The 10,147-nt window shown below is 41.2% G+C and overlaps 2 protein-coding genes across 2 annotated transcripts; both read right to left on the bottom strand.

Moving 5' to 3' along the window:
* Positions 1-1,612: 1,612 nt before the first annotated feature.
* On the bottom strand, positions 1,613-6,421 carry LOC116373036 (uncharacterized). Its single transcript, XM_031821746.1, has 3 exons — positions 2,553-6,421; positions 2,298-2,385; positions 1,613-1,956 (listed from the first exon to the last, which is right to left on the bottom strand). Exons 1-3 carry the CDS (start codon positions 6,255-6,257, stop codon positions 1,778-1,780), a joined length of 3,972 nt encoding a protein of 1,323 aa, XP_031677606.1. The 5' UTR covers positions 6,258-6,421; the 3' UTR covers positions 1,613-1,777.
* Positions 6,422-7,542: 1,121 nt separating this feature from the next.
* On the bottom strand, positions 7,543-9,912 carry LOC116373040 (uncharacterized). The gene is made up of 5 exons (XM_031821750.1): positions 9,753-9,912; positions 8,780-8,855; positions 8,432-8,550; positions 8,166-8,202; positions 7,543-8,034 (listed from the first exon to the last, which is right to left on the bottom strand). The coding sequence occupies exons 2-5, from the start codon at positions 8,816-8,818 to the stop codon at positions 7,543-7,545; spliced, it is 687 nt and encodes a 228-aa protein (XP_031677610.1). The 5' UTR covers positions 8,819-8,855; positions 9,753-9,912.
* Positions 9,913-10,147: the final 235 nt, after the last annotated feature.

Here is a 10,147-nt window from a genome sequence, read left to right on the forward strand (position 1 = left end):
TAAACCCACCAGAGTTTCAGAAGAGATATCAAACCATATCTGGTCATATTGTTTTACATACACCCAGGCTGTGCCTGGACAGTGATGGATGGCTATATGGAGCATCCTTGTCCATCATGTTCAGTGTGTTATTGCTCTCACCACAGAGAGGCAGCAGCCTCCACTAAGCAGCTCAGCAGCCTCGCTTCTGGTCACTTGCACACTATGATTTGTCTATTTGTTTTGGGATTTGTGTGTTGGCCTGTTTTGAAATAGTTTGATAATAACCTATTACTTTGACCTAATGCACTTCATCAATGATGGTGGTTGTATTGTTTTGGATTTGTACTGATAAGCATCATGTTGTCTTACTCTAGGGAACTTTCCAGCAAATGTGGATCTCAAAACATGAGTTTGAAGAGGGCGGGAAGCAGTGCGAAGACAGGAAGTTCCCTTGATCGACCACCAACAGCATCTGCTGCCTCCAGAACTCACAATAACATGTTTAACCTTTAACTGTGAGCTCAGGAACACCCAAGGACGGTAGTTCTGTCGATAAAAAAAAAAACTTTTTAACTGGATAATCGAATCTGCCTTTATAATTTTTTGTAGAAAACATGAACTATAACGAACCGTGTCACATATTCCATTGCTATGAAAAGGGTGAAAGGCTGAGTTCCTTTTGAATCCATCTTCAGTATGCCATTTTCAGTTTGTTTATGGACCTTATATTCTGATCTCAACCTTCTTGACAGGAAAGAAACGCTTGGTTAGTGTTTGTGTCTTATCCAATGGGTTGTCAGGTGAACGTTGAAGATGCTTCTTGGAGGTGATCTAATGATGTCATTGAATCGCTGTCATTGAGTTGCTCACTGGACAAGACAATATTTCACTGAAAATTAAATCTGTCTTTCATTTCACTTATGTTGATACTTGATTGGCTATTTGCTGTCTTTTGAAAATACAAAAATAAATATAACTGTTTTATGAAGCACTTGTAGACATTCATTGTTTTCAAAATCATATTTTCAGCAAAACAGATACATACGTTTACAATATGACATCAAATCAAATAAAAATAAAGTAAGTGATATGTAAATGATTGGCAAAAGGCTCCAACCATCCAAGTCATAGACTGTTCACTCTGCTACCACACGGCAAGCGATACGAGAGCACCAAGTCTGGGACAAAAGGCTCCTTAACAGCTTCTACCCCCAAGTCATTAGACTGCTGAACAGCTTCTACCCCCAAGTCATTAGACTGCTGAACAGCTTCTACCCCCAAGTCATTAGACTGCTGAACAGCTTCTACCCCCAAGTCATTAGACTGCTGAACGTTAATTAAATGGCCACCTGCACTATTTGCATTGACCCCCTTTGTTATTGATGTATTTTTCTAATTGTTTTCCACTGACTCTCTTGAATTGGCTCGATGCACACTCACTACACTCTACCCACACATTCACTGTGACACTGACCGACTTTCACACTAGCTGCTGCTACTGTGTTTATTATCTATCCTGATTGCCTAGTCACTTTTACCCTTACCTACATGGACATACTGTATTACCTCAACTACCTCGCACCCATGCACATTGACTCGGTACTGGTACTCCTTGTATATAGCCTTGTTATTGTTATTGTGTTACTATTTAGAAAATATTTTTACTTTTTTAACTCTGCATTGTTGGGAATGTGCTCGTAATAAAGCATCTCACAGTTGTTTTCTGCGTATGTGACCAATACGATTAGATTCTCATCTGAACAAATGAATGCTCTCGTTGTTTATAATGAGGAATTTAATTAAATAATTTGGTTTTCCTTGAAGATTTGAATGGGCTGAGAAAGCCTTTCGTGATGGATCTAGACAATCTGGTGAAAAGGGAGGGTTTGCGACTCTTCTCTTCAAGTGGGAAGGACGATGCGATATCATAAATTCCCTCTGGAGAAAAGGAGCCATGAGATGTTGTCATCGTCTCTGCAACAAAAGACCATCCAGCATGCCATCAATTTACATTTTTACTCATTTATCAGACACTCTTATCTAGAGAGACTTACAAGGAGCAATTAGGATGAAGTGCCTTGCTCAAGAGCACATTGGCAGATTTTGCCTCGTGAACTCAGGGATTCTGAACCAGCAACCTATCGGTTACTGGCCCAACCTCTTAACCCACTAGGCTACCACCCAGCCCACAGTACAGTATGTCATAGGTAACAACTCAGAGGAGTACAATGTCTTTCCAAATGAATTAGTGGAATGGTAAAGGGATAATGTCTCAGTCTTGACTGAGCAGCAGCCTAAACAGCAGCAGGGCTTACCTGTAAAGTACACAGTAGGGGAAATGTTCTGAGGCTGGTACTCCAGAGACTCATGAGGACAGAGGTTCTTACTAACTTTCTTGGAACCCTGGTTGGTGGGAAAAGGCACATTAAAACAAACTGAATTTTTTTCGATATCTTAAAGTACAGCATATCAATTGCAAAGAAGCAGTGCAATGCCATGACACAAATAATCATATATCTCACAAAAGGTCAACAGCAGTGTTATTCATGAAAGATGTATGTGTACTATACCTTTGTGTTAAAGGTGAGGACCTGCTCTCCAGTACTGCTGATGGTATCCCTTTCCAAATCAAACACGCCTTCTACAATGTCACTGGTGGCCACGCTGGTAGTGGACTCAAAATAACATTTAGCAGTGGCTTTGGTGATCATTTGAAGAATGACCATGCAAGTAGAAGTCTTTGGATCGTTCTGGACTGAAACATCAAAGTTTATGTTTTCATACTCATCTGACCACTGTCTCAGGAAGCCCTTCACTGTCTCTTCAGCAAATATCTGGAGAATCTGAGAGGAGAGCTCCTTGGAAATGGCACATTGTTCCTTTCTCCATTTCAGCCTTGAAAGAATGGAGTCTGAAGCACTTTTGGCTGCTTCCAATGTTAAGACCTGTGGAGTGCTGTGGCTGTCCTGAAGGGCTATCACTTTATCCACCAATTCATGACTGAAAATGTGGATGGTCCAAGTGGAAATTATTTTTCTCAATTTCCTAACAGCAGATCGGAGGTCGTCAAGATGAGAAGCACCCTGTCCATCTTCCTGTGTGTTCTCAACACTTTCCACCATAATGTCCACTACCACCCCAGCAGCTTGCCTGACTTTGTCCACAAAGGTTACAGGAAGTAAGTCCTCTGTGTGAAAGAAGTCCTCAATGATTGTGTTTCTAACAATGGGAAAGTCAATCTGAGCAGGAAACTCAGTGGGGATGGGAGTCCCGGGTAAGGCAAAGTGCCATTTCGACTGCCTTAATTTTGAAGTAGGTGTTAGAGAGATGGAGGAGCGTGAAGAAGAGGTATTTCTTGTATTTTGGCTGTCAGCACTCCTACAACGGATCGTGTCAATATCCTCCAGCATTGATCCTGAGAGCTCAGTGGTTTTAGATAATAATTTGTGCGGAATGTCCACACAGGCATCGTTTCCACCAGGTGTAACACTGCTCTGGTTGACCTCAAGATGGCCGAGACTTGCTCTTTGTGATGCAGGACTGCTTTGATATGTAAAGATTTGGATTGAACCAAGTGTTGTGTCTGATCTTTGAAGATCTTTTCTGAGAAACTCCGTAATCTTACTTTGCAGACTGTAGTAGATGTTACGAGCAACAGACCAGATCCTTTTCTCAGAAACCTGTCCAGTGGTGAGCAGGGAGGTTCCAGATACCATGTCCGATGATTGGGTGGTCTGGGTGAGCTCCTGCTGGTCTTTCACCATGGTTTGTATAATATCAGTAGATGTGGTGGATGTAGATACAGGCTGGAGGTACTTATCTGTTGTGCCTTCCTCCACAATGTTAAATGATCTAGAGAGGACCTCACTCACTCCTTTCTCAGCTTTGGTTTGGAACTCATGACTAGAGAGTTTTTGGAGGATCTTTGTTGAAAGACTGTGGGAAGATGCAGTGCCTTTGGAGGCAGCCGTGCTGCAATCTAGACTTACTGGAGAGGTTCGCTCAGGAGAACCTTGGAGACGTTCAAACATGTCTTCACATGGTGTTGGGGACCTTGACAAGGAGATGTCCTTCAGCTGAGACAGAACACCACCTACCAACATGTTGACCTCAAGGGACATATCAGATATTTTCTTTCCTACTGTGGAGAAGCAAGGTGCATTTGATGCCTGATCCTCGCATGAGGTCAAGATTGTTGAAATGACCTCTTTGGTACTATTGGTCAGTAGAGCCTCGTCTGTTTCAGTCCAGAGAAGTTTTGAACTCTCGCTGACACCCATGTGTAGAGCCACTTCAAGGTTCAAACTGTGCAAGTGAGGCACACTCTTACTAGCTTGCCTCAAGTCCTGGCTTGCCAAACAAATGTGCTCCTTAGTCCCAAGATATCCAGAGTCCTCTGTGGGTATATGACTAGACATTCTGCTCAGCATGTCTGACCTCCGCTGATGAATGATGAAGTCCTTTAAGGTCTTCTGAATATTGTTATATAAACTAGTAGTAGCAGACCAGATCCTGCTCTGTAGCTTTTGTGCATTTTCCTGGAGGTCAGGTTCTCTCTCCTCTACTTCTGCAGGTTGCGCCGAGCTCTGCAGGTCTTCCACAAATGTTTCAATGATGCCAAAGGCAGCAGAATCCGCACAAATATCCTTTGACCATGTGTACTGGTTTTGAATGGAACAAGACCTGGATGCTACAGAATAAGCAGGCTGTGCACTAGTTAAGCTACTGGTGGACTTTTTAACTAGGAACTCACTCACTGCTTGAGTGGCATTTCTCTTAAATTCCTCACTTGAGAGTTTTCTAATACAATTGAACAGACTGGTCAAAGAAGCTGTGGCCTTACTTCTGCTGTCCTCATTTTGACAGGAGAACTCATATACTATTGGTGATGAGGCCCTGGAATGGGAGATATCCCCAAGCTGAGCCAGAACACCCTCTACAAATTTCTCTCTCTCAATAGAGAAGTCTGATCCTTTTTCTCCAACAGTGTACAGGGGGTCCTCCTTTGACATCTCAGTGTTGTACAAGACCAGAAGCGCTGAGATGACTTCTTTGGTGCAAGTTGTCAGAAGGAGCTTGCTTTCTTCTGACTCTGTTTTTGCCCAAAGAAGTTTTGAGCTCTCACTTAGGCCTCTTTGTAAAGTAACTGCACCAGTGGACTCTGGCAACTGAGGCTCACTCTTACTGGGCCTATATTTCATGTTTAAGCAAGGAAGTGGAACTGTCTCCTTAAACTCAGCATTTGTGATGTTATCATCAGATGTGACAATGCTCTTTAAGGCACATCGCTGAAGCTTGCCGAAATAATCTTTCAAGTTGTTTTGGATGCTGTGGTAAATGTGAACAGCAGCAGACCAGGCACTCTTCTGTTGAGGACTCTCTTCAGATTCAGCCAAGGACTTCATATCTGACACAAAAGTCTTAACAACTACTGACGCTGCTGAGCCCACTGGTTGAATTGACTCTGTCTTTACAATGCCAGAGAATGTTTGACCTGATACAGCACCTGTTAACTCAGACTGAATGACTGAACTAGGAAAGCTCAAACTACTGACTTTTTTGGCAAGAACTCCACTCACTGCTTGTATTGCTGATGTTTGAAACTCCCGGCTGGAGAGTTTTTGGATGCTCTTAGATGTGAGCGTGCAGGAGGAACCAGATTCACCAATATTGTAGCTGTTCTCGTATTTCCTTATCAGGGCATCAAGATCCTCAATGAAGCCAACATGCGATGCCAAAAACGTGATCTTGTCCTTCAGATCTTCCAGCAAATTCTGTTCGTTCTCGTCAACAAAAGCAACCATTGTGTCAGAGATCGTGGTCATGACTTGCCCTGTTAGACTCTTGCTCTCTTGGTCAACTTTTTCAAGTTTAGCAGCCAGCTCTCTCACCATGCTCTCAGTCACCTTGGTCTGTGAGTCTCCCCTTACCGGTGTCACTAGAGAGGTTTGGCTAGCGGAGGCACTCTTAACGACCACTGATAAGGCCGACTTGACATCTTTAGCCAACTCTGCCATTACAGCAGGGGTTAGCATCATAGAGCCTGCACTTCCAGATGGAGAATTGGACATGCATGCAAGTTTGGAGAGAGAACCTTGCAGGCTGTCCTGCACACAGGTGACGAGGGTGTCCTCTGAGACACCTAAGAGGACTTGTAGCGTCTCAGATTTGGTTGTTTTCTTTTGCACATCAGACAGAGAGGTTAGAGTCCTTGGGAAAAAAACAACAGAAATCATCAAAGTCAAACAAATAATATGTAAGGCTGTGATGCACATTCAGTGTGTCAAATACATCTGCACCATTGAAAACAATGAGGAAAACGCTGCTGTTTCTCTGAGAAAAAACCTTAGTGTGATGTCAGCCTAACTGCTTAATTTCTAAAGCCCAATAAAATGTATTTTGTATAAGTCATTTTTATTGAAACTGTAGATATCTATCTATCCTGGCAATATCTATCCTCTACAAAAATCAAAATTGCTATAAACTTCAAATACTGTAACTTCTAATAACTTCAAGGACAATCCAAGGCAGTTTGAAGAAATGTTAAAGGGAAATTTCTAAATGTTTCAACTTCATATTCATCATCTCCAGCACCACCCCAACATCAGCATATGTGAAAAACGGGCATTTCTATGTTTTGTAGTAAAAAAGAAAGAGGAAGATAAGTGTTTTCTATGACATCATCAACCAATTAGTAGGCAATGCCTACTCATAATTGGTTAAAATCACACGATGCACACTGATGATGTCATTAGAATCTAGAGCTGAGCATTTAACCAACATTTTTGTTATTTTAGGTTTTTACACAACTAATTGACTGACGTCGGCTCAATTACTTGAATTCCATATAGTTAATTTTTTTCTTATTCTGTGAGCTCGATGCTCAGTTTCTGTAGAGATAAATCAGATCAACCACAAACTATGCTATGTAGTAGGGAGTTGTAGTTTCCAACAGGCCAATATTCTACATAGTTCAGCACAGAAAATATGGCAATTAATTCCCATAATCCATTGCACACCCACTTGCTTGTCCACTCTGTGTGGAGCAGATACGGAAACCTCATTGACTGAGACGGAGAGACGAGAGAATGCATGAGAGAGATAAAAAGCAGTTGCGTTGCGAGGATTCTCTACCTGGAAATACATGATCTAAGTGATTGACAGTTGGTGTTCAGCGGTCATAAAAGTAGGTCTTATTTAATTTGAAGAACTACTAAAATAGTGATTTTGTCAGACAGGATAAGCAGCAGCTCTATAGAGATGAGTTGATGACTTGGAATGAAATAATAAAGTCATCAAATAAATATTTTATATGAGAAAGTAAATGATGGTTGATAAGTCATAAACAGTAATGGACAGTCACTACCATCATGGGACTTTTATTCATTGTTTTATTATGTGTTGTTACAGCATTCAACACACATAATCCATAGTGCATTCAATGTCTAAAAAAAGTATTGAAATCCAAAACCGTGATTATTTTTTAAATATTTGAATCGAAACCAAACCAACCTCAAAAAGCACTAATTTCTCAGCACTATTGGAAACAGTTACATCCCTCTATATTTTTTTTACTACAAAGCACGGAAATGTGTAATTTTCACATATGGTGATGCTGGAGATGAATATGAAGTTGTTAAATTTCCCTTTAAGAACATACCTCATGGCCCCCTTGGGCAGGTAGCTTCCACTGCCCTTAGTCAGGTAAATCTCCTTGAACTTAAGTTGTGATTCCTGCTCTTCTTCCTCTTCCTGCTCCATACAGTTGGAGGAAGGGTAGGGAGTCGGGATGCGAAAGCTATTGTAAAGCTTTCGACTGCCTGGCCTCTTAGGTACACCAGCCTCAGTAAATCTCACGCGGGACTTGGTGTTAGTCTTATCGTCTAACAGACTGGTGAGTGACGCTGTGAGAGATCTCTGTGACAATGGAGAGGAGGCAGCATCTTGGATGCCCAGTAGTTCGTAAAGACCTGGGATGATGATCTGCATCAGCTTGTCCGATAAAAACTGGACAATCCTCAGACACAAGCCGGCAAGCTGTTGTTTTGTCAGCTGTATTCCAGAAACAGAAGAAGTGTTTTAAAATGTTGCATAGTGCATCTTTCAAAAGCTTATGAACAAGGTTAAACATTAGGCAGAGTTTTCATGGTAATCTGATTAAATTGTCAGTAACATGATCTTACCGGGTCAAACATGCCCTCACGAATCCCCCTCCATTGCCTGAAAACAATATTGTTATAAATGTTGTCATATCAGGATGCGTGGCAGAATTGTTTTTATTTAATTATTTGCCTGATCGTGAAGTTATACTTGCTTTGTGTCAGTTGTTTTGGCAAAATTGCAATGTGACAACTTTTCTAGCAATGAATTTTTTTTCCCCGATTGATCAGTTTCTAATTTGATCTTATTTCCTTGAAGGTGTGATAGTACCAAAGAAAACAGAACATACTTCTCAGTTAGGTTTTGAAGGAAGTCCATAAGTGTCAGATGTTCCACATTGTTGAGCTTCCCCTCTTCTGTGGTTTCCATCACTGAGGTTGCTCTGCTCCTGGTAGAATTGCTCTGCTCCTGGTAGAAATGTAATTATATTGCAAATAATCAAACTTAATATACAACAAATATCATACTGAAATGATTATTAACTGTTAAAGAGTGGAGGAGCATTGGCAACGTTGGGCCAATTAAACAACTGCAACACAACAGAGATAGTTGTGGTACGTCAACATTGCCAATGATAGCATCACTATAACATTTTATTGGATTAATGTTGTACTATGAAATGACAAGGTCAACTTACCATCTCATTGACAGCTTCAGAGGTCAGGTGGTCATCCATCACACAGACAGGCAGGTCTAGAGACTGGGACAAGGCTCTATGGTCATAACCAGGAGAGAATGGAAACAACATCAGAGCAGTCCCAATGGCAGAATCTAACCACTGTCTTCATGTCAAAGACTCACTCACTCATTTGCTTTGTCAGACCTACCCCTTAGAATGACTTCGATATTAACACTGTTAGTAAGAGATCTCTCAATAATAATTCTCACAATAGCATATTGGTAGTAGTCAGTGACATATTAAAGCTAAGCAGGGCTGGGTGTAGTTAAAACCCTGAATGGGGTTCGATCCCGGGCTGAGGTGCTGCCTATTGTTTTTTTCTGAAAGTGTATATAATGTTGAAAATCTGACATGGTTTCAAAGGTACAAATTCAACCTATTTTATACAAGGTTTGGCTATGCTGAATTTAGTTTACAATGATGACATCATCCTGTGGTTGAAATTTCACCCTCAAAACAACAGTTAGGCCTATACCCCAATATATCCACTACCCCCCCCCCCCCCACCCTACACACACACACACACACACACACACTTTATATTTTACCAATATATATGGAGCCACCAGCCCTAAAGCATGAACATGTTTTTTTGGTAGAAAATGTGGATTAAGAGAAGCAAAATGATCTTTTCGCTAGTTTAATCTAAATGGAAGGGCAACATGACATTGACAAACTTTGACATATCTGCTTTCACCGGGATTTAAAAACCCAGGCTTTCCTAAAATGTTTACCTCAGCCAGTCTAGAACCCAGGTGTGTCTGCATATACCCCATTATCTCCACTACCGAGGTGTGTCTGCAAAACACATGCACTCCTCCATAAGGTTCATGGCTTGCCTATTGTTTTATCCCAGTACAAGAGGGGCAACTGGATTCAGGATTAAACACAAGCAGTCTTTAAGGTATATCTTATTACAGTTTAGGCCTACCTTATTATTTTCTTCCATCTGGCAATATCATTTTAAGGAATGAAATCTGTTTTGTTGCTAGTATTATTATTAACTGTAGGAAAATACAGCTGTAGAGTACAAGAATCAGCTACTTTCTGAAGGGCAGCCAAGCTCATAAGCAATTTAGAACCTACAGACAATTATGACAAAATTGGAACGCATGAATGTGTCACAAACGCCTTGTGGTCACATGTTATTTTAGGGCGTGGCTCCGCATTCGTGACCGGGTCTCTTATTTCTATTTCCCGGTATCCGTTAGTGCTGGAATTTGCGATTAATACTTATTTATTTCCCGGTATCCGTTAGTGCTGGAATTTGCGATTAATACTTTTCTCATGCCGAAACCGGATTAAATACATACCGGTAGTCAAAAA

This window comes from Oncorhynchus kisutch, unplaced genomic scaffold (assembly GCF_002021735.2).
Source record: "Oncorhynchus kisutch isolate 150728-3 unplaced genomic scaffold, Okis_V2 scaffold4012, whole genome shotgun sequence".
Lineage (NCBI taxonomy): Eukaryota > Metazoa > Chordata > Actinopteri > Salmoniformes > Salmonidae > Oncorhynchus > Oncorhynchus kisutch.